At 41.7% G+C, this 24,079-nt stretch overlaps 1 protein-coding gene across 2 annotated transcripts in view; it reads left to right on the top strand.

Moving 5' to 3' along the window:
* The first annotated feature begins 595 nt into the window (after positions 1–595).
* Positions 596–24,079, top strand: part of FOXJ2 (forkhead box J2) — a 31,949-nt gene continuing 8,465 nt past the window's right edge. Inside the window, exons 1-8 of one of the 2 annotated variants that reach the window (XM_035545707.2) lie at positions 596–1,254; positions 17,092–17,444; positions 17,981–18,055; positions 19,997–20,065; positions 20,428–20,568; positions 20,904–21,099; positions 23,006–23,335; positions 23,735–23,836. In XM_035545707.2, the coding sequence (XP_035401600.1) occupies positions 17,112–17,444; positions 17,981–18,055; positions 19,997–20,065; positions 20,428–20,568; positions 20,904–21,099; positions 23,006–23,335; positions 23,735–23,836 (1,246 nt within the window). In that variant the 5' untranslated portion in view covers positions 596–1,254; positions 17,092–17,111. Of the gene's footprint in view, positions 1,255–17,091; positions 17,445–17,980; positions 18,056–19,996; positions 20,066–20,427; positions 20,569–20,900; positions 21,100–23,005; positions 23,336–23,734; positions 23,837–24,079 lie in introns of both variants that reach the window. The other variant, XM_035545706.2, reaches the window with a different exon arrangement.

Raw genomic sequence — 24,079 nt, 5'->3', positions numbered from 1 at the left:
TGCCGGGGGCACGGAGAGCCGCCCCGCCGCCGGGAGGGAGGCAGCCCGCTAGGGAGCCCCGCGCCGGCGGGGGGCACCCCGGCAGGCCCTCGCCCCCCCCCCCCCCCCCCGCCTCGCCCGCCGGCCGAGGGCGGACCCACCGCCCGCAGACCCCTTCCGACCCCGCCAGCCGCCCGCGGGGGGCTTCGCGCTCGCCCCCGAGCCCGCTAACCAGCCGGGGGCGGGCAGAGGGTCCGGCATCGAGCCCCAGAAAGCTGTCGAGAGGCGGTGGGAAAGAGCCTCCTGGAGCAACTTCCATGCTTATTTAGGGGAGAGGCATCCTCAGCCCCCCGGCTTCTGAGGGTCGCAGGAATAACCCTTAGCACCTCCTCACCCCCTGCTGCATATCTCCCGGGTGAGGAAATTCCTCCCCCGAGCAGGGGAGACAGCCCTTAACCAGCTCTTTCCCAGAGCAGGGAGCCTCCACAGAAGAAACCCCGTGTGCCTAAGGGAGGCAGTTCCCAAAACAGAAATAAGCAGAAGCCCCAGATGCTTATCTAGTAATTTTAATTATTTATATCTGCTTGGTAGACGGCAGAGAAAGCAAAACAAGGGAGAGAAAGCACAGGCAAATTTAGATACTCTTCTTTTCCAGTTGCTGTTAGCCACTGGAGATAAAGGCAATTTGCAATACTGACCTGATCCTCCTTCATCCCAAGGAAGATCTCTCATTCCCTAACCCCAAGAGGGTTTTCTCCAAGTATTCTCTGCAAGGAGAGACGACACACCTCCCAGTTGCAGGGAAAGAGACAGATATCCCTGATAATATCCGCAGAATTAGCAAGAATTATTTCACAGAAAGTGGTCCCGCCACCCCTAAGGACAAGGTGCGCCTACAGGAAAGAGAAGAGACTTCCAGGTAGGGAGATTATTTGAGATAAATTTTCCCAATCTGACAGACGGCAAGGAGAAGAAAAGGCTGTCTCCCAGGGGAACACCCCTTTAGTGTTTAGCTGCCAAAAGGGAGAGAGGATCTCCATCCAGGGATAAAACCAGCAGTTTTAGGGGGGTGACAGTCCCAGGCAGATTGTTATAATACTCAAGATTCTGATTTAATCTGCAATCCCCACGCCCTCGAAATATTTCCTGAAGAAGCTCTTGGAATAACTGACAGCAACATTCTGAGGATGGGTCTCAGAGAAGTGTGAAGAGCAGCACCCCAGAAACCAGCACTGAGGATAATCCACCTCCCTCCAGAAGAATCTTCCAGTCAGAGTGAGTGACCGCATTATATCACCTCCCTATTCCTATCTGTCTTTCTCTTTTGCCTTCTATCTTTGTTTTCCACGTCTCTTCTCTCACCGTATCTACTTTCCTTTTAATCTTCCTTCTCTCCTTTTGTTTCTGAACCTTTTCCAAACCTTCTTATGGCAGTCTTTCTCCATCTCTGTCATTTAGCGATCTTGTACACTGTGTGTAATTGATCTGATTCTTTTCCTCGCTATTTAGTTTATTGGAGACCTTAACCCTAATTAATTGTAAGAAACCTTGCTGTCCTCTCCCTTCTATTTTATCGCTCTGGTGTATTATTCCTAGGCTCAGCCGTCATCATCTCTGGTGTGGAGTGAATTTCTTCCATTCAGGGGTCATTGAGAAGGATAATAATACTGGCCAAAAAGCATTGAGGAGATACAGACGGAGATTTGTAGTGCTAGTGCCCAAGCATGCATCCATGGGGCTGGAATGGCAGTTGTTCTCCTTGTGTGTCCTCCTATGCAAATAACGGTGGGAATAAAATCATCGTGGGATGCAGACCTTCCTGTGCTTGGGATCCGAACGTACAGATCCCGGTGCTAGTACCCAGAGACGTGTGTCCTGCTGCACCTCAGGGCTGTGGAGTGAATGCTGGTACGAGTGCCCTTGAGAGTGGGTTCTGTAGTGCTTAGGGGCCTAGGAATGAAAATCATGGTAATGCTAGCGGAACCTGCTCTGAAAGTCAGAAGAAGCCGTTCTGTTGCTACCAGTCTTCATGTGTGTTTTACACTGTGCTCACGTGAATGGTAACGCTGTGCCGTTGTGAGCCAAGCTGTCTGCTTTCTGTAGACGAGACGGTTAATTTCCAGCCTCAGATGAGTATTCTGACACTAACGTGATTTCCTGAGAAATCGAGTCCAAGGGAGACTTCATTTCAAATGAAGTCAAAGCAGATTCCTGTAGCAGAAGAATCAAACCTAAGGGTATCTCACCTGAGATACTCCTGTTTGTGTTCTCCATTGAGACAGCAGTGAGGAAATCCAAGATCAAAGGGCCCTTGACCAGGACAGGAAGCCTTGCAGTATGCGTTTCAGAGAACAGTGAACAGGGAGACCCTGAAGAAAGAACGTGGCCAGTAAGATCAGACAGAGGATGCCTCCAGGGTCCTCCAAAACGATTCCCCATTTCTGCAGAGAATTTTGACAGTTATCCTTAGCTCGAGAAGGTGCTTCTTGCTGAGGGGAGACTGAATCAAGAAGTGATGTATATTCAGAGAGTACTGTTAGATGCCCTCCTACCTGTTGCCCTACAGTTATGCAATCAGCCTGTTTTGAGTACAGTGTTATCTAGCGCAAGAGAAGAGATAACTGAGGCATTTTGTCCTTTGTACAGTCAAGGGGTAACTGACTTTTCATGCTCTAGAGGTTAAATTCTAGGGGGTAGCTAACTTTTCATGCTTTAGAGGTTAATTTACCTTCTAATCTACCCCCATCCTCACAGTAATGACTTGACATTTTTCAAGTGCTTTTGGCTCTGATGGATGCCAGGCACTTTACAGAATATATATGCCAGCCTTACACAATTTTGCTTTCCTACAATGATTATTTTTATGTGTGTATATTTATGTATTTGTATATATTTCCCTTGGTTATTATGATTTTTTTTCAGCTTGTATCAGAGCATTTTCTTGTGACAGACATCCAGGGCTGAAACTCTTATGCTGTGGTGTAATTGCTCGCTATTTATTTGTTAATTGCTGACAGTGCAGTCGGTGCTGACTCAGACACAAAAAATTAAGACAATCTCTGCTCCGAAGATCTTGTAGTCTAAAATACAACTATACAAAAGCCAGGACATACTGATAAAATCAAGGGAGGGAGTAATTTTTTTGGGAGCATAGGTTTTCAGTGGTGATGCTGGTATTTACATCAAACGTTTATCACAGACTAAAATGCAGCTTTCTCTGAGGTGGAATACTGCAGCTGTTTTGCATCATTTATTTTATACAGAAGTATCCATGAAAGAAAAATGGAGAGTATTACCTTCATAAAAAGTGCAAGGTACTTTATAGGCGCATTTGAATGAAAGTACTATGTCTTTAAGAGTTTACATTAAGAATATTAAACATGAACACCTAAAATTAGACTTCTGAAACCACATTTAGGTACCTAAGTAAATAGCCTAATTCTCCTAAGTGTCCAGGAATGTAGAGTTGACTTAACAGAAGCAGTGAAGTCTTCAGTGTACAGAGACACTTAGATGCATGTGTATGGATTTGTAGATTTAGATTTGGTCATTCATCACTCCAAAAGTTGACTTTTAAAGTTGAAGCGGTGTGATTCTGCCCTGCGTGTGCTCCACTCTCATCTGAGAACTTGAGTGTATGTCAAGCCCTAAGGTAAAATGCAATGAGAAGGTCTGGAGGGTTATGTCAAAAGGATTAAATTACTGAAAGGTTAGGAGTTTATATGAGCGTTTCAGTATATGTTCTGTAAGTTCCTTGGATTTTATCTTGAAATCTGGTTTTGGTTCTGTAGGCAAGCGTCTGGGGTAGAATAAAGAGTCAGACAACTTCAAATGAAACAGAATAAATGATTTTTAAGGAGTTTGGATATCATTTCCCAGTCCAAGATGTGGTTGTGACTACAGTAGTACTTATTTTTTTCAATAAAAATACATCTGAATGCTTATGTCTCCCAAGAAGGTCTTTTCTTTTCCCAGAGGTACTGGTATCTTTGCTTACTACGTCCTCCTGTAAATTTCAGCTGACCTTTGTAGTGGGAGATTCGGTCTGCATCACAGTCTGGATCTTTGGCCCTTCAAGTGTCAGAAAGGAAGTATGGCTAATGGCAACTGTGATATGGACAGCTGTCCCTCAAGAGCAGGGCTGAGATGATTATCTCATTTTACACAGCTGTCAGACAGGAATTACATCGCTGTCATTAGCAACCAGAAGATGAAATGCTTTTGGACTCATTTTTCCATTTGCTTTTCCCAACTTTGGGATTGTAACCAATGACTTGAAAACAGAACCCTCTGTGTTCTGTGGTACTTCATTTGCAGAAACTGTTGCCATGTGATGCTTCGGAATTGAAACTTTAATTAAATAATAATAAAAAAATGTTTCTAGCACTTCCGGAAGACAACTTTGAAAATGAGGGTAGCGTCCAGATTGACGGACAGCCGAAAATTGTTATTTCCAAAATGTCTGAATTCTCCAGATGTGTAAATTCTGAAGCCTAAAGAAAAGCATTTGAACCCCTGTTTTGCTGGCTGCTGTACTTGTTATTTTAGCAAGAATATCCCATTCGTGTTCAACTGCAAAATGCTTATCATCTTTGTAGGGTTTAATATTGATACTTGCTACCTATTGTGCTATTGATGTGTCCTCCTTCTGAGGTATATATGATGAACGTAAAAATCCATAGCATACTTTTACTCTGCCCTTAGTTTTTCCGTGCTTAAAGGCAGCCTGTGAGTGTATGTTACTGAGAGAGGGCAAGCATGCTGCAGTACATTTTCACAATTCATGAACTGCAGAATTTTCATTTTACATTTGAAAAGGAACGTGCGAAATTCTGGGAATGTTTCAGAATTCAGAGACCTCACAACAGAGTGTAGGACCCGTTTACAGTTGTGACCTATGGTGCTTTGCCAATATTTGGACTAGGCAGTTGTTTTATCCTTCAGTCTTTGACCTGCTCCATCCTAAACCCCATCCCAATACTAACCTTTGAGTCGGTGCCTTAAAGGTAGAAGACACAGGTTCTGCTAGTTGCTGACCGTGTCAACTGTTTTCTGAATCCCATCCCTGGCTTCCTATCTTCATGTCATAGTCAGGTTCTTCTCCTGCACCTTTAAGGCCCAGCGTGTTTCCACCCCACCTACTTTACTTTCACTTCCTCCTACACCCCAGTACTCCTCCCAGTTCTGTCTGTACTGCTCTTTGCATCTCATTTTCCTTACTGTCCGTTTGTCATTCTCTCTTGTGGTCCTAGAAGCCTAAAACGCTTCTTGTCTCTTCAAAGAGCAAGCATTCCATATGCCCTTTTAAAGTTTCTTTACTATCAGGAGTCCTTTCTTAACCCGTTTCACAGATCTTATTATTTATGCACCTGCATATCAATCTTTTTGGCTTTTGTTAGATTACATGCTTGCGGATGAAGTTTTCCTTTTTTTTTTTTTGGTCAGAGTTTGTATCAGGAAGCATCTTTTTATACAAATATAAAATAAATGAAACTTTGTTCATCTGAAAATGTCTAGGTCAACAAAGCTGGGGAATGGTACTTTGTTTCCCATGTTCCTTTCCTGACTGTCCCCTTCCTTTCTTCAGGAATAGCTAGGTTTTATTCGGTTAGAATGAAAAAAAAAAACACCTTGCATTACAATCTCTGGTTGCTCCCAGCACCTCAGGATCTTGGTGTTGAATTGGTGTGAACAATTTGTGCAAGGCCCAGTACCTCGTTTCTGATCTGATCTTTCTAAGCTGGTCGGTTTGCTTGATGTGAAGTCAACAAATAAAGGGATGTGTGTTTTTGTTTGGCCTTTCTAATGTATAACAGAGACTGAGTAATGAGGGAGAGATGAGGAGTGAGAGCTTTTATACCTTGAGGAAGAAGTATTTGCTTTTTCTTTTTTACATTAGCAATTCAAATTTTGTTTATGCTCTTTGCTGTGTAAAGGCTGTGGCTGATTATGAGAAATATATACATACTGTTAAAAGTTCAAATCTGAATAACGGGGAAGGAATCCGAACTTTTTGTTGTCATAAGTTAAAAAAGGAGCAAAGTTTCTGAATTCTCAGTTTCCCCCAAAAAAATATTAAGTAAAAAAAAAACAACTCCCTCCCCATCAGTAACTTGCAGACAAAAATGGACAAACTATTAATTGCCTCTGAAATTCCATTTATCTCTACCTGAACAAAGCAGACAAAGTTTCAAGGAAGAAAACTGGTGTGGGAGACTTGTGTTCTCTGCATGGCTCTGCTACTCCTCTGCTGGCTGACCTTGCGCTGTGTGCTTCTCTTTGCACAGCTTCCTATTTATACTGGAAGAGGGTATTGTTCCTTCATAAGGGTTCCAAAGTATGAGGATGAGAAACACTTCATAAAGGCTGGGTGTTGTTATTGGTGTTCTTCTTCCTGTTGATTACCTTAATTGTGATGTGAAATTGAACTCAAAGCCTCTGTATGCTGCTTTTCTTGGCATCGAGAAGCAGTGAAAGCGTGATGCCCCTGTTCATTTTTGTTTCATGGAAGGACCCACAAAGCCAAAACTGAAGGGTGACAGATCCTGTACCATGTCTGCAGCCTAGAATTGTTTTTAAAGTTGACTTAAGTATAGATATTCTGACTCCCTTGGAGAGTCTCCTTCTAAGATCTCTAATGACCTTTTCTTGGCCAGGTCTCAGGGTCTGTATTCCGTCTTCATCCTTCTTGGCTTCCCTGCTGTTTTTGACACTTGATCATGCCCAGTCTTGAAATCTTGTCCTCCCTTGACTTTTGTGTCTGTATTTTCCTGGTTTCCCTCCTGCTGTTCTAGTTATTTATTCGGTTACTTCTGTACTAGGCCATTTACCTTCCTCCATTTATTTTTTCATAAGTTAGACACACAGACCCACTTCTGGCATGCTCTCCTGGCTTTTTTTCACTTTCTTCATGCCAGTAATATTCCATTATGCATCTCAGCATACCACCTTAATGTCTTTTTTTTTTTTTTTAATGATTTGCTGATAGTTTAAAATTGCTGAGATCAGGATGAAACTCCAGAAATCTCCCTTGAGATTTCCCTTTGTTTCCTGCTTTCCTCTGTTGCAATCTTCCACAGTTGGACTGTAGTTGGACATGGTTTTCTCCGAATCGCACTATTCTTTTTACACTTAAAATATAAGACCTCATCCTCCAATTTCATGGCCTTAATCTGCTGCGTCTTTCTTAGTTACCTCTTTGGGTAACCCTTATTCTTTCTGTTTTGCTTACCATCTCAGTTACTGCTATCTCTTCTTCCTGGCCTCTGACAACTCTCTTACTTTCCCTGAGTCTTGTCAAAAAGACGGTTGCTGAAGCAAACCTCCTGGCATTTTTAATCAAAATGTTGCCACCTCTCCTCCCCCTCAGTTCTGTCCACTGGCTATCATGCACCACGTAAGGTCACAGCTTCTCGTACCTCCTCTGAGGGGCCTTCCACATTTACGTTTCTCCCCTATCTGTTTCTGACTTTTATTGTATTGTCCTTTGCTCTCCAGCAACACAGGCATGACATTGTGCTTTTCCATTTCGTGCGTGATCATCCCTTCACATTCTTCCTCAGCTGACTCATACCTTGATACATACAAGAAAATTGCCAGCCAATAGAGGCAAGACAAACTGGAGGTTACTTATTTACATATTTGAAAATTATTCAAAAGGCCTTACTGATACTCAGATGTAGCTGGGTTATTACGTTTGTCCTCCTCTCCCAGGCTGCTTCTGTGAACAGGACTGATTACAAAAGTAAATAAAGATAGTCATAAGCAAAGACACATCTCGGAGACTGGGAAGGTCAGAGTTGGAGCAGAAAACATTTATTCAGAATAGCAAGGTAGTAACTGTGGTAAGCGTGCATGTGGAAGAACATGGCTTCTTTATGTATCTGTAACAGGCTGAACAGGAGGTTTAGTTTGAGGATGACACACAGAAAGTAGCACTTTGTAGGTAGGATGCAGAATGCCAAGTAGCATTAATAGCACTTTAAGCTAGCAGAAACGGTTAATGGGTGTACATCCCTTCCCCTGTGGTATGTGGAATCCTTTCGACTTTCACACTTGCTATAAATCTTTAAAAGTCGTGCACCTGGCTGGAGGCTGTCAGATGTCTCCTGGAAGACTGTTCGATCACATTAGTTCAAATTAACAGCTAACAAAAAAGTGAAAAAGAATTATGTTTAAAGTTGTGCTTGAGACCTAATTTGTGAACTTTACACAGTGTTACATGATTCATCTGATCAATCTACGACTTAAATTTCGTCTGTACTTTCCTTCCAAACTCTTCTTTAACAAGTTTTTCTGCAGTGCTTTAGTAATCCCAACTCTGGGAGCATTTACTGTGCCAGGTGGTATTCCACTAATCTGTACTTGATACCAGTTTCCTTATTCTCTATGAAATCAATACAAAGTTGGTGCTTGATACCCATTTTCTCAAGAGGGTCAGAATGGGTTGTGGCTTGTTTCAGCAGCTATTGCAGAATTCGTATGGACTAATGTCTTTTTCAGTGGTTCAGCTTTTGGCGAACAGGTTCTGGCCACTTGCAGTCAGATTTTCATTTTTTACTGACAGATCCATTTTTTAATGTGAATAAGAATACATTTTTTTATTTACAAGTGCATGTTGCATTTTTTTTAACCTGGGTTTTTCTAGCTGTCTTTGCAATGATGGGAAGATCTTCTGAACAAGATACTTTGCATGCTGATCTACTTCTGATTGTCTCTAATTTCAGAGACAATCTGTGTGTCATATCAGCGTTTGCATATCCTGTACTGAAGCTTTACTACGGGATATGATTCTGATAGGCAGCTAAAATTGAAATCCTTCTTTTCAAACTAGGTGCTTCCATGAAGCTGGGGGAAAATACCTTCTCTTAAATATGGTTTGACTACCTCAGGCTTCTGGGTTTCCAAGGGAAACCTTCGTTCCAGATATGTGCTCATAAATTTAAACTATTTCCAAAAACAATACCCAATACCTTTTTCTGTGTAGGACTAATTGTTCTGTTAATATTCGTAAAGTTAATGCCAAAGATTTCTCCTGCCTTCTTGGCATGTGTTTAGAATTGTGCTCCTGTTTCCAATGGTAAGATGTTGCGTAGTGGTTCTGAAGGTGGGGGGATGCTGTAGAGATCCTTCTGCTGTGGTGATGTATTTTCATTGTGCTGCTTCAAATTTACTCGGTTTGCTTTTTACTTTTTTTTTTTTTTTTTTAATAATGGGACTTTGGGCTTATTATTAGAATAAATCTTTTATGATGGTCCTACTACAAATAAAGTAACTTTTAGCTCAGAAGTATTTTAAGCATGCCACTATTCTCAATATAATTTGCTGTTTCTTTTAACAGGTGTTACATATTCCCCACTCTCACTTGCACAGCACCATAAATAAACACACTAATCTTAACTTTGAACACATTTTCAGACTGTCTGAGGGGTTTCTGCAATGTTTACTGAGTGTTTCTCTGCATTTCTACGGCATGTTTATATAGCAAATGACAGAAGTCTTTTGACTAGTTGGTCTTACTATTAAAATTTGGATCAAACTGTTTGATCCTACCCTTTTATGCCTGTAAAGACACTGTTTCCCTTGACATGATATTTTGGATGTTGGCTGTAATGCTATCTGTTGATAAGTTTAAATATGCAGGTCAAGTTTTGTAAACTGTATCTTTCTGCCAGTTTTGTACAAAGCTAATACATAATAACTTTAGGAATTGGATCCTTATGCACTTCTAGCCTGTGGGTCTTGGTAACTTTAAAGTCGCTACAAATCTTCTTGCTTCAGTTGTACCAAGACTACATTCACAGTCAGGGCTGTTCATTCAATAGATTCAAAATATAAAATCATTCCTTGCGCATGCATCTTTCAAAAAAAAAAATAAAATCAAAAGGTCTTATTTCAAAAAATTGTACTGTTTTGACATTCATTTAATGGGTAGCTATTATGAAAACAATTTTTTTTATTTTTATTCCCTTCTCTCAGAGTTAGTATGAACCTTATGTTGTTGAGATTTCTGTTTGTTAAAGGAAAACCATAGGTATAAAACAATATAATTGTAACAACACAACTAGTTCAGTGATTTATAGTGAGCTATACATGATCCAAAAGTTTTCATCTTCCTCTGATGCTGATGTTTCAGCACCATCTTAGCGTATTGTGTTGGAACTTTTAGCAAATTTTCAGTTCAGGATGTCCTAATTATCGTATTACCTGTAATCTTTTACATGAAGAAGCACTGAACATTCAAAGCCATTCAGTCTTGCACACTAAATAGTTTTGAGTAGGGGGGCATTGAGTCAGATAACTGTGACATGGACAGGCACAGAGTATGACAGTTCATGTTCATATAGCTGTGTGCTTTTAGATGATAGTAACTTCCTTCGGTTGAAGTCTTTTTTTTTTTCCTTCGTAGTTCATGACTAGTGTGAATTGTGTATACTCTATTACCACACCTCCAGTCCAATAATTCATTGGGAATAAATTATTATCTTATTAGTTTAATTATTGTATTAGTTTATTTTTTGTGCTGGTGATACTGCTCCCAAAGAAGGGAAGGGTGGTTCTAGGGTATGATGATTACTGTTACCTCTTTGCCACAGGGACTGCTTTTCCTCCTTTTATATGGTGCTGCAAACAGAAGTGTACTTTCTAACTGCAATGCTTTTATTTTTGACTGCAAAAATACAACCTCCTACAACAACACAACCCCTGCCAGTCCTTCCAGGTTCAGTTTCATTTATGAACAACTATAGAATGATTTGGGTTGGAAGAGACCCTAAAGACCATCCAGGTCCAACCCCCCTGCCCTGGGCAGGGACACCTCCCACCAGACCAGGTTGCCCAAAGCCCCATCCAGCCTGGCCTTAAACACTTCCAGGGATGGGGCATCCACAGCTTCCCTGGGCAGCCTGTGCCAGGGCCTCACCACCCTCTGAGTGAAGAATTTCTTCCTCATATCCAATCTAAATCTCCCCTCTTTTAGTTTAAAGCCATTCCCCCTTGTCCTATCACCACACCCCCTGACAGAGTCCCTCCCCAGCTCTCCTGCAGGTCCCCTTTAGGTGTTGTAAAGCCGCTATAAGGTCTCCCCGGAGCCTTCTCTTCTCCAGGCTGAACAACCCCAACTCCTTCAGCCTGTCTTCATAGAAGAGGTGCTCCAGCCCCTTGGTAATCTCCAGCTCCTTGATAACGTTAATAAAGTACATCAATTTTTTTTTGTCAAAGTAGAAGCTATTTTCTCATGCATTCTCATGTGTTACTTTCTTCCTTAGTTTCTGAGGCAGTTTAGTCTATTGGCATCCTGCTCACCTTTCTGTTTCAGTGGTCAAGTTGTTCTTTTCTTTTTTTTTTTTTTTCCATGATGATGTTTATTTGTTTGCTAAATACCCCAGAAGTGAGGTTTATGTCGGACTATGTTAGATGGATACTGTCAGCACTGGATCTGTGCTTCAGGCACCTAAATAGAAGTGATCTTATTTTTAGAGGTGTTCTGCAGCAATGTATCTCACTACTTGGTAGTCTGTTTTGTGTATCTTCCTTCTCAAAGTTTATGTTGAGAAAATTAGGTTGAGTCTCCTTTGAGTGTTTCACCAGCAGTGTTTCATTGGATTAGAATAGCAGGAGGAAGAAAAATAAAGCAACAGTGAAAGTAAATTTAGAAAGTAAAACTACAGATTTATTGTAGAATATGCATTAGCTATAGGCTGTGTACAGTGTAGTTTCATTCATTGCTTCACTCTCTGCTGAATGGACAGCCTTTGGGCCCTGCCTTAGAGAATATTTCAGGTTATAAATGTTAATTGATTGCGTACAGTATGCCCCTCAGAGTGTTGTTCCTCACTTTTCATACACTTCTTCAGTTCCTGATATATAAGTAGTAGTGGTACAAGGTAAGGGCTGACTGGCTGAGAACAAGCATTTGCAAAACAGCGGGGTAGGCAAAGTACAGATTTCTTCAGTCCAGCAGCAGGTATAGTACAACCTGATAGGCAGAAAGCTGGCTGACGATTTCAACCTGAGGTTCAATTTGTTAGCTGCAGATACTCAAAGTAAGGCAGTAGCTTTCCTGGAACGCTGCAGTGAAGTGTTACTAGTCCCAAGGGAATTAATGGTTATTAACAGGTATTCTGTGCTAGGATTTTCTTTAATACGTTTTCCTTACGAATCAGACAGATTCTTGTGTATTTAACTGTAGGTCTGAGTTGGTGCTTGGCTGTCGTTTTTGTATCTCTGATCTGTCTTGACTTGGTGTTGTACTGGAACTAGTTAGTACTTGAGGAATGAAGACCGTGCAGTCAATTTCCAGCTGTTGATGGTGGTTATGACTGGCTACCTTACAGCTGTCTTTTAAAGTCAACCAAATATATAAACTGATAACATTTCCTTCTGTACATGCAAAATGGGAGATTATGAATTCTGGTCGTTAACTTTCTTTTTATTTCTTTGAAGTTAAATCCGTCTTGCTAATATGGTAGGATTTTGTTTAAACACCCTTGATTCTAGTTCAGTATGTTTGTTAGTCACTTTTTTTTTCCCCCCTCTCTTTGAGTGGGATTATAAAACAGGAGTTTGAAAGAATAATTGTCAGGCAATGAACTGGGACGGGAAAGATGAAAGAACCATCAGCTGCTGAAGTTTGGCTGTAGTGGTGTTATACTGTACCATTAAGTAGTGTCAAGCTGGTGTACGGCTCAGATCAGATGAATGAAAATATGCAGCACGAATTATAGCAAGTACTATTGTTATAGTAATTTAGTAACAAATTACACCAAATTATTTTTGCATCAACATTGTTCTGGAATTGCCACCTTACCTGAGGGTTTGACTGTGCATGAATATTATAGATCCTTTATTGCCAGGATACAGATTTATAATTCCAGTAATATGTTTAAGCTTGGAAAAACAATCTTATTCCACTGCTTTGAAATATCACAGGTGATTGTTGTCTGTCTAAAAGTCTTTCTGTTCAGAATTACTGTCTAGCGTATGTATTCTTAAAGAGCTGCTGTATTTTACTGAGAGGTAATTGTTTCAATACGGGTTGATTAGTGCATATGCATACATATATTTATGTACATATATATTTAATTATATAGATATTTAATGTTTAAGGATTTTGTTTTCTTGTTAAAGTGTTTTATAAACCAGGGAATGAAAAAAAAAAAGTCAAATTCTTAGTGTGAAATGGGACCCAATGGGACCCAATTCTAATCTTGCTTGCCTCCCTGACAAATGTTTTACACAAATACAGTAATGCTTGTATATTTGATAGTTGGTATGTTGCATATCAACTTTGCATTTTACTTCATAGCCAATGAAGTAGAGCCAAATGCTCTGCTGACATAAGCTGGGCAAATCTGAATCTCTGTGAAAACTGCAGTATTTTCTGTTGTTTCTTAATTTTTTTCCGTTCATTTTGGTATCTCAATCTGTTATAGGCTTTAGTAACTTCATTTTCTTGGTATGTGTTTGTCTTTAAAAAAAACAAAAGGGGTGTTAGCTGTAACTTGTAACTATTTTACTTTTGATTTGTATTGTTAGCACAACTGATATTTCTTAATTGTTTAATGCATATGATAAGATGTGTTCTCTGATTGCATTGTGAAAAATTGAAATTTATATGAGGCACACTTAGAAAATTCAACCTTCATCTGACATTAGTTCATGTTTGTTTCCTCCCAAGTTGATCAAAATAATACTTTTTAGTGAGGGCTGTCCAAGTAGAGTTACCATGCAAGTCTAACTGTGTTTCAGTTCGATGTCAGCAGTCTCAGCAGTCTTTGTCCGTGTGCCCAAAGCTGTATAAAAATATATTGTTGCTTTACCCTTGTATGATTTGGAAAGGAATAATGCTGCTTTCTGTTTTTTAAAAATGCTTGAGATTGGCTCTTCTTGGTTGAACTGATCTATGTCCAATAAGCAATAACTTTAGCAGGCTACATAATGTAAAGCCTTTTGCAGCTCTGATCACTTAGCTGCAGAGCAAGTAGTCATCGCTGTCATCTGTGATACTGTGGCAGATGAGTAGATAGATAAGGTGGTAGCAGTTGGGCTTTTCCTTTCCTCCACAGGCAGAAAAATGTTTCCACCCACTACAGATACTGTGGTGGTGCAATTTTACTTTTCAATCCATACACGCATTGGAGCATGAGTGGTAACGTTAGCCGTGCCATTAGGAGGTGTTTTCTCAGCCCCGTGTGCTGGAGCAGCTGCTTGTGGAGGTTGAGGGCTGGGTTTTGTTGGTGTGCTGTGTAGGTGGCCGCGGCCTGAAAGGTGTCGTGTGCACATGAAAATGTGCGTGAAAATGAAAGGTTTAGTGTGTAGGAACATGTTGGGAGTGTAGACTTTTTGCATTCTTCTGTATTGTGAGAGCACATCAGTGCAGAAGCGTGAGGTGGGTCAAAAACCGGCCAAATGGCTGGACCTTAAAGGTAGTGGTCAGTGGTGCAAAGTCCGTTTGGAGACCAGCAGCTGCCAATGAACCCCAGAAGGCAATGCTGGGTGCAGTCTTGTTTAACATTTTAATTAATGATCTGGGTGAGGTGGTGATGACACAAAACTGGGGGGAGTGGTTGACTCACCAGAGGGCTGCACCGCCATCCAGAGGGATCTTGACAGGTTGGAGAGGTGGGCTGACAAGAATCTCATGAAGTTCAACAATGAAAAGTGCAAAGTCCTGCCGTCTAGGGAGGAACAACCCCAGGCACCAGTACATACTGGGGGCCACTCAGATGGAAAGCGTCTCTGCTGAAAAGGACCTAGGAATCCTGGTAGACACCAAGTTGAATGTGAGTCAACCATATGTCAGTGCTGCTAAGAAGGCTAATGGCTTTCTTGGCTGCATCAGGCAAAGTACCACCAGCAGGTCAAGAGAGGTGGTCCTTCCCCTCTACCCAGCACTGGTGAGGCCACACTTGGAGCACTGTGTCCAGTTCTGGGCTTCCCAAAACAAGAGAAACATGTGAATACTAGAAAGAGTCCAACAGAGGGCTACCAAGATGATCAAGGGACTGAGCACCTCTCCTAAGAGGAGAGACTGGGAAGCCTGTGACTGTTCAGCCTGGAGAAGAGGTGGCTCAGGGGAATCTTAGCAACGTCTATAAATACCTGATGGAAGGGTGCAAAGAAGGTGGAGCCAGGCTCCTTTCAGTGGTGCCCAGTGCCAGGATATGAGGCAGTGACACAAACTGGAACACAGGAAGTTCCCTCTAAACATCAGGAAACACTTTGCCACTGTGCAGGTGATGGAGCACTGGAACAGGTTGCCCAGAGAGGTGGTGGAGTCTCCCTCCTTGGAGATCTTCAAAGGCCACCTGGACATGGTCCTGGGCAGTGTGCTCTGGGTGTCCCTGCTTGAGCAGTGGTGTTGGACCAGATGGCCTCCAGAGGTCCCTTCCAGCCCTAACCATTCTGTGATTCTGTGTAATGCATATGGTTGTGGGGGAAGAATGGGGAGCTTCTGTGTCAAAATGCTGGGTGCATCCATACTGTGTTATTGTAAAATACCTATTTTTAGAATGAGTGTCTATAACACTCTACCAGAGTATTATATCATACTCTGCATGAGTACTCAGATATTCTAATGAATGAATATCTATTTGTGTGTCTCCCTTTCACATCTGATCTGCTCAGATGAGTGATGGACTTGTGTGGGGGGTGTTGACTGGTGAATCTTTCCTAAGCAGTGCGTGCTCATGCTAGTCTGTTCTCTCTCATATGTAGGCATGTAGTTAATCTGTTACATGAGCATGTACAAAAGCGTGTGCATGTCTTTAGGCATTTAACTTTTGTATGTATTAGCAAGTTATGGGGTGGTATCATCTAATTCTCTACAGAGATTAATTTCCAAAATGAAAGATGCAGAACTTGCAGCCCTTCAAAATTTTATTTTTCTTTGTATTCAATGATTAAGTGCAGAGCAGTGCAGGTTGTGACCATGGAAACTATCTCAGTCCAAATGATAACGATGCTTCTCATTGCAAGTAAAAATAATGTTCTTTATGATGCCCTGACTACTCCAAAAGGCAGCATATAAGCTTTTTGTACTGTGATCAAGTTCATCCATGTTTCTGCTATTAAATATTTTATTCCTATAAAATATTTAAGTAGGAAACCCTGGGTACAAGTGCTAGTCATGTTGGACAGGTGCGTTTTAATTTTTTTGGGGGGGGTGAGGGGGAATATGTAATATTTATGAAAAGAAAGATCCTGAGTCTGTTTCTACCCTGTGGCAAGCTTGTAGTGTGAGGTTAGATAAGTCAGTTTTTCTTGTGTCTCAGATTTGGGCAAAATATTTACTTGTTATTTCGTGAATTCAGCAAAATTTAACGCAATCAAAATTGTATGTATATTTAGGAAAAATGGGTTATGGTAGGCAAAGCTTTAACTATTACAAGCTTTATATAGTCTGTTCCACCTCGACATGGTAGATGTAATTATCTATATATAGTATTATGCATGATCTTGGTGTTTTAAAATGAGATATGTAATCCTAGCCCTAAGGAATAGGATTAATTATAATGTCACCTGATGCAAAAAGAGAGAGTGGGCGTTAGAGAGAAATTAATTTCTCCCCAAATTAAGATAGTCACAGTCCTGACTTTTCCAGATGATCTTAATTAGATCATTAGATCCATTGTGGTTTGGATATGGTGTGAATGATTGAGTATTCCCTTTTAGCCATGATCCTCCTCTTACATGACACAATAAACCTACTGTATTACAGCTAGTCTTGGTGAAGGTCTCAAGGTTATATTACTTAGGTGGTAAAGGAATGAATGTGATATAGCTGCTGAAGAAGGTCCATGTCCTTTGAATAGATCTTGGTTCTTTATCTGAGAACAGAACAGTTGGGATGCTCTGGATAAGGCTGTCCTAGCAAAGTTATCGTCAGTGCTGTCCTCGCAAGAATGGTCCTCCTGGAGATGTAGTGGTAGGCCTTTTTGGATGATTATATCTGTCTGTGAATAATGTATACAAAGTAGGATGATCTTCACTCAGGTGTTTTGTGATAGGGGAAGAAGTAGAGAAGGGGAATGCAAATGGATATTTCTGTTCTTATGGTTTACCTTGTTTGTGTATCAGGAGTTTTCATTCTGCTTTTTGGTCTTCTCACAGATACACCTGCTTCCAGCATCATGGCCTCTGACCTGGAAAGCAGCCTCACCTCCATTGACTGGCTCCCACAGCTTACTTTAAGAGCTACTATTGAAAAACTAGGGGGTTCCTCACAAGCGGGACCTCCAGGGGCTGCCCGAAAGTGTCCTCCAGGCTCACCAACTGATCCCAATGCTACTCTCAGTAAGGATGAGGCTGCAGTGCATCAAGATGGGAAGCCACGTTACAGCTATGCCACTCTGATCACGTATGCAATCAACTCATCGCCTGCCAAGAAGATGACACTTAGTGAGATCTATCGTTGGATCTGTGACAATTTTCCCTACTACAAAAATGCTGGTATTGGTTGGAAGGTAAGGACTTCCATAGCTAAAGTGCCCTTTCTGTCTAATAAACGGACGTTATTTTCTTAGTTCTGTGCCAAATATGCTCACTGAGCAAAATAAAGAGAAACAGATGTGAAATTAAGTTGACCATTTGGAAGAAATGAAGAGAGATGGAGGTCCCATTTTTTCTGAGATTTTTGTTGCGTGTATGTGGTGGCCCTTAAGAAGAATCCTGGGGAAAAGAGGGAAGAAAATCACCCCAAAAAAACAACACCAACAAAAAGAACCCACAAAACCCACATTACTACCAGTCTCTGCATCACGCTGATACTATTTTCACTGTACCTTTTGTATTTGTATAGGTGGTTCAGCCCCAGTTACTCAGCCTATTCTATTCCTCTCCTTTCCTAAGCTTCTGTTCTGCTGCATGGTGGGTATATGTAGTGAGGTTTGGCTTTTGAGTATACGCTACCCTTCTGTTTTCTCTACCCACTCCTGAGCATACACAGAAGGCTGTACCTTTTTGTTGTAGCACTTACCTGTATCTCTCAATTTCTCTTCAGAACTCTATTCGTCATAACCTCTCTCTGAATAAGTGTTTTCGAAAAGTGCCTCGACCGAGGGATGATCCTGGGAAGGTAAGAAATCTGCATGCTCCTGGGCAAGACATTTTAAACTGCAAGGAATAAGCAGAGGTTGCTCTTTCTAACTCATGACTGGAATTTGAAACCTAAAGTGCAGGCAGAAATGGAAGCAGTAGTAAGATTTACTGCTGTGCTTGGCTACAGAAGCATTTGCTTAAAGGGAACCTGTAAAGGGGCCTAAATGGTTTTATCACTTTTTTCTTATCTGTGATCTTCTGTTAACTTTAAAGATAATGGAAAAAGGACTAAATAGGGCTGAGCGTACTTTTTCAGTTTTGTTTCTTCTTCATCTTTACGATGTGGGTCTGGTCCAACCTGTTCTATTATGAAAGACTTTAGTGGCTGATGGTGCATGGCAGGATTATGACATGACATCATAGGTTTCATGGAGGCAAGATCCAGAGAAGTGAGAGCAGAACTACTTATGCAGACTGCAGACAATTTGGCATTGGGGAAAAAAATGTCATGATCAGGTAGTTCAGATCTGTAGATATCAGTTACAAGTATAAGTTAAGAATTTAGTAATTTGATGTGTTATTAAAGGCTGATAAAGCTCTGTTAGTATGTAATAATTGTAAGGGAGAATTGCTAGCAAAACCAAGACATGGCAAGCAGATATTGTTACTTTTACAAAACAAACAAGCAGAAGAAGATGGTGGGGATGAGAAACTATGCATTTAGACAGAAAGCTTTTATTTTATTTATTTATTTAAACTTTCCTCCATCCCTCTGCATCCTAAAGTTGCCAGGCCTTTGTGTAGGCCTTTTCAGGTTATATTTGAAGGACTAGGTGATGCTCAGTTGGCATCTAAAAATTGAAGTAAGGTCTCTGAAGACCACTGCTCAAAAATACTATTGAATATATGGCTTATTCCAGGGAATCGTGACTGACTTCAGAGTACATGTTTGAAGGTGCTCATTGACATTTTGGGCTGGGTTTGTAATGATAACCCATCCTGTGCTTGTCACTGATTATTCAGGTTCAATCGGAGGTCAAAATGAGTTAAATCACACCCTGGAGTTCTGTGTATACTGCTTCAGAAAACAACAAACTGACAGAATTATAGACTATTTCAGGTTGAAAGGGACCTCAGGAGGTCAAACACCACTCTCCCCCCCTCTCCCAGCTTATCAGACAGGACATGATTGGGTTGTTCAGGTCTTTGATGGGCACTTGTTTAAGTAATGCACCACCATCATTTATATCTGATTGGAATTTCTCTTGATGTAACTTGTGTTTGTTGCATCTTATTTTTGTGCTATGCATATCTGAGAAGAGTTTGGTTTTGTCATCTTTATAATTTTATCACATAGTTGAAGACAGTGGTTAGATTTCCTTACCCTTCTCTTCTCCAGCCTAAACAGATCTGTCTATGTGAACTGCTTGTACGTCATGTATTTTAATCCCCTAGCCAACATGGTGGTCCTCCATTGGATGTATTCTTGTATGTCAATGTCTTTCTTACCTGGGAAGTCCCCAAAAGGACACAGTACTTAAAGTGAAATCTCACAAGCATGGAAAAAGGGATCCTTCTAGTTCTTTTTGCCCAGTCTGAACACTGAGTTGGTCCTCATTAGTCAATAAAAAATAACATACTGTGAGGAAGGTACTGAAGGGGGGCGTATAGGCCCAAAAGAGTTGGTCTGTCTTGGATCAAAACATCTCTTGCTCTTCTTGATGTCCTGTCTCAAAGTGATGGAAATGTAAAGCATTCTGCCTTCCACCAGTAGCATCATACCTCATTGTTCAATACAACATGATGCAAGAGAGCATCCTTTGTTTCCAGCACCCAGGTCTTGGTTGTCTGATATTCAGGGTGGTCCTGGTGGTCCTAATGTTTAGTAGATGTGGCATTTTTTGAGGCAGTAAATCCCTGCTGCAGGAAGCACTCTGATTCAGTAATACAGTAATTCACCACTGGGTCTTCTTTCCAGGGCTCTTATTGGACAATAGATACGTGTCCAGATATATCTCGCAAGAGGCGGCATCCTCCCGATGATGACGTGAGTGTTACTCTTTCCTGACAGCATGGAGCAGGAGGGGGAATTCCCTTGTTGATCCAAGGAGCCCTTCCAGCACCAGATGATGCTGTCATTTTGGGGGCAAAGTGTGCACACTGGGGAAACAAAGGCTAGAACTGGATGAATTAACGTGTATATCTTGCTGATTGGCTGTTGCTGCTGCTATTTGGTAGCTAAGTTAATAATGCTTAAAGTACTTTATCCTGTCTCTTCGGTGACTAAGGCCTAGTCCTCCTGTTTTCTAAGCCATGAACTACAGTGGGGGAGCTGGCTTCCCATCTGCAGTTTCACTTCTCCATCTGTTTTTGATTTGGGCTTCTTTTCTCCTTCTTCCCCATCCACAGATACCACAAGACTCCCCAGAGCAAGAGGCAAGCAAGAGCCCCCGAGGTGCTGTTCCAGTCAGCACAGAAGCCTCTTTGCCATCTGAGGCCACCCCTCAACTGTCACTCCAGAGCACTGCCCCCATTGCCAACTACAGTCAGGTGAGCAGTGGAGAAAAGGACAGAAGCCTTAAGAAGTGAGGAGGGGGGGGAGGGAAAAATAAAAGGAAGGGAAGAAGTTAATCAGACAGAAAATAAGGAGGAAGTGACATTTAAGAAAGGGCTGGATGGCTGGAGCCGGTGTGCTATGGGGGGGTGGTTGGTTAACTTCTGTCAAGGAAAATGGCATTTGGGATGGTCTGTTGGGAGATGAGCTAAGTGATAGGAGATAGCAGTGCATGTTCTACCTGTAGGTAGTGTTTGGATCCCTGTCAAAAGTTACAAAATCTAGTATAAAGCCAAGGCCTTATATCTGTCACGTGTGGTCCTTTTAGCAGGCTGCAGGACCTGTGGATGTTGCCTCTACTGTAGCCGGGGGGCAGGGCCGTGAAGGGGCCGATGTGCCACCCCCGCTGTACAGTGCCAACCATGACTTCAAGTTCTCCTACTCTGAGATCAATTTCCAGGATCTTAGCTGGTCCTTCCGAAACCTCTACAAATCCATGCTGGAGAAATCATCTTCCTCTCAGCACGGTGAGTAACAATATGTGTCACATGGGGTGGGCAGGTATATGCCTACACAGTCTTGTTCACTGATCTATCCTTACGCTTTCAGGTCTTTCTTCTTCTAGAAGCCTGTGCAAACAGACTTTCCTTCTTTGGCATTCTGTAATTAGTTCTGCCAGAAGCAGATAAGAAGCCTGCCTGCCCTTTCTCTATTGCTTCCCCACTAGTTCACTCAGAATAAAAAGGATTATGATTTAAAAATACCTCTTGTTGATACAAAAGCAAATACTAAAATGGTAGAAGTGTAGAGAAATCAAGTCCTGAAGAACAGTGTGTCTGAGAAATATTCACAATCTGACAAGCTAGAAACTGTAAGAGGGACAGGGTTGTTGCATTTAGGCAGTGGAATTTCCCCCAAAAGAGAATGGAAGGTCGTCACTGTGAAGATCTTTGAAAAGCAGAATTTGTATGAGACCTTGGAGAATTGAGCTTTGTGGGGAAGAAAGCCTGTAACTCCATTCATAGCTCACATTTCTGTGACTGAGGAACCAGCCACCAGAGGGCAGAATCGCTGTAGGGATGAGATGAGATCTGTGTTTCTGCAGAAAACACTTCAGGAGAGTCCCCAGTTGCTGTCCCGATCTTTAAACATTCTTCTGAATATTAGTCTGGTGTAGGAAGGAATATATGATTAGATGAGCATTTCACCTGTGCTGTCAGCTATCATACAGTGCAGGCAGAGTTTGCAACTCTAGACGAGGAGCCTCTTGAAACTTGTAGTTTCAATGAAATAACAAGCTATTACATTTACTACTTTCATCACGCTTGCACTTGAGATTACTAGTAGGATTCTGTTGTATGAGATGTTGTACAATGAGAAAGCTACAAAAATGTGGAGAAGAACCTTGACTCCCTTGTGTGCCTTTGTAAAAGTTCAGCAGTGGTCTGTTTTTCAATTCTTCAGCTGTAAGGTAGTCTAGGAAAAGTTGCAGTTTTTGAGGAAATTGTGTTGGCAACTTTTGAGTTAAGATGTTAATATTGACCCTTTTGTTCCATTACAATTAGTAGGATGGTCTACGGGTTGATTCTGGGTCTAGTGAAAAACTGAGGCTTGCTTGCAGATGGTCAGGTAAGGTCACTGAAAGTAAGGAATGGATAGCTCAGAGTAGTGGGCATGTAATGCCTTTCACTGTGACTGTTCTCAGAAGTTCAACAATGTAAGGTGACAATGAACTGGGAAAGCAGACATAGGAGACAGCAGGAGCTCCTGATGTGGGGAATAATGGATAACACCTGATGCTTTTGCACGCAGATGATGTCTGAAATGGAAGAGGATAGAAGTGACACACCCAATGAATTGGGAGGAATTAAAGTAGTAGAATCAGTTTCATAGAATCCATAACAAAGGAGCCCTGACATGTGCTCTGTGTGTAAAAGCAATAGAATGTGTGACTTTTAATGATCTGTGTGAGGAAAAACTGTGACGGTTCCAGACCATGCTGCTTGTAGGATAGGAGCTGAAAGGAGCTTTTGGAACCAGCAAATCAGATTTATCAGCTTCTTTATTTTGTAAATGTTTTGTTGCTTAAGTTTGCTTGTGGTCATTTCTAGGAAAACAACATGGGCATGAAATTTCCAGAAAACCCGCGTTACCTGGTATATATAGGAAAAATCCAAGGAGGCATTTAAGTGTCTAACACTGTACTAAAAGGTTAACTTCTGCTGGGGCTTTCTTGTAGAGCCTTTTGTTTTGAACAGGACCTGGAGCACAGTGAGAACATAACTATAAAGGTGCTAATTGTTGGCAGCCTCCAGAGGGCATTCCAAAAGCTTCATAAATAGCAGGATGAGCAGTGTGAAATTAGAGATGGATAATTTAATCAGAGGTCTGATTCAAACAGCTCTTAAAGCTCCCTCCTCTTTCACCGCACAGGTTTCTCTTCTCTCCTTGGTGACATGCAACCCTCCAACCACAACTACTACATGTACCAGCAGCAGCAGCAGCAGCAGGGTCCCTCAGCAGTGGGTGCTGCTCCCCCACTCCACACTCCAACCCCAGATGGTTGCCCGTCCCAAGGGGGAAAGCAGCAGGGTGGTGAAAGTTATGTCCCTCCACCAGTGATGTCCATGCACCCTCCTCCAATGCAACATGGAGGCTACCACCAGCATCAACAACATCACCCACACTCCCACCCACAGCAGCAGCCACATCAGCACCAGCAGCAGCAGCAGTCACAGGCTTCAATCAACAATGCTGGCTTTGGTAAGTCAGGGTTGATGGAAGGAACAGCTGGGGAAGACAGAGCAATGGGGAGCCCTCAGACAGAAATTCCACAAGTGAGCTTTCCCTAAGTGGTACCTGCAATGTGAGTAGAAAAAGGGTGAAAATGATTGTGATTGAAATATGAAAGGGAAATTGCTTTCTTACTGAAGGAAAGAGGGATACAGTCACACTGGGTTTGGGATTCTGTTTAGGGATGCAGAATAAAGTCAGGGACTAAATGAAAAGGGAGGCACCACACCTGGTCTTCCAAGAGAAAAAGGTTTTCTAGCTACTATAGCATTAGGATCCTTGGTGAAGAGTGGACAGTCATTTTGTATTAAGGGATGGAGGGAAAGTGTATTCTGTACTGTAACAATTTTTTTACCTATTTCATTCCAGCGTTTCCCCCTGATTGGTGCTCCAACATTGATTCCCTGAAGGAAAGCTTCAAGATGGTAAACCGGCTGAACTGGTCTAGCATTGAGCACTCCCAATTCTCAGGTCAGTGTTGGCCTAGTGATGAGGTCTAGTCACTTAGTGACTAGGGACTGTAATCTATAAAATTTGGGAGTGCTGTGCACAGTGTTTTGGATTTTTTTTCAGTTTAGCTTTGTCAAGTTTGTTGGTTTCTCAGTGACTCAACTCTTCCATTTGTAAAATGAGGTGTCCTATTTCATGGGTTCTATTAAAGACCCTAAAGCACTTGAATGCTGTAGAAATTTTGGGCAGGAGGTATTAATTTAT

This window comes from Cygnus atratus, chromosome 1 (assembly GCF_013377495.2).
Source record: "Cygnus atratus isolate AKBS03 ecotype Queensland, Australia chromosome 1, CAtr_DNAZoo_HiC_assembly, whole genome shotgun sequence".
Lineage (NCBI taxonomy): Eukaryota > Metazoa > Chordata > Aves > Anseriformes > Anatidae > Cygnus > Cygnus atratus.
Note: the sequence above shows the minus strand (reverse complement) of the source record. Positions and strands in the feature narration are given on the sequence as shown.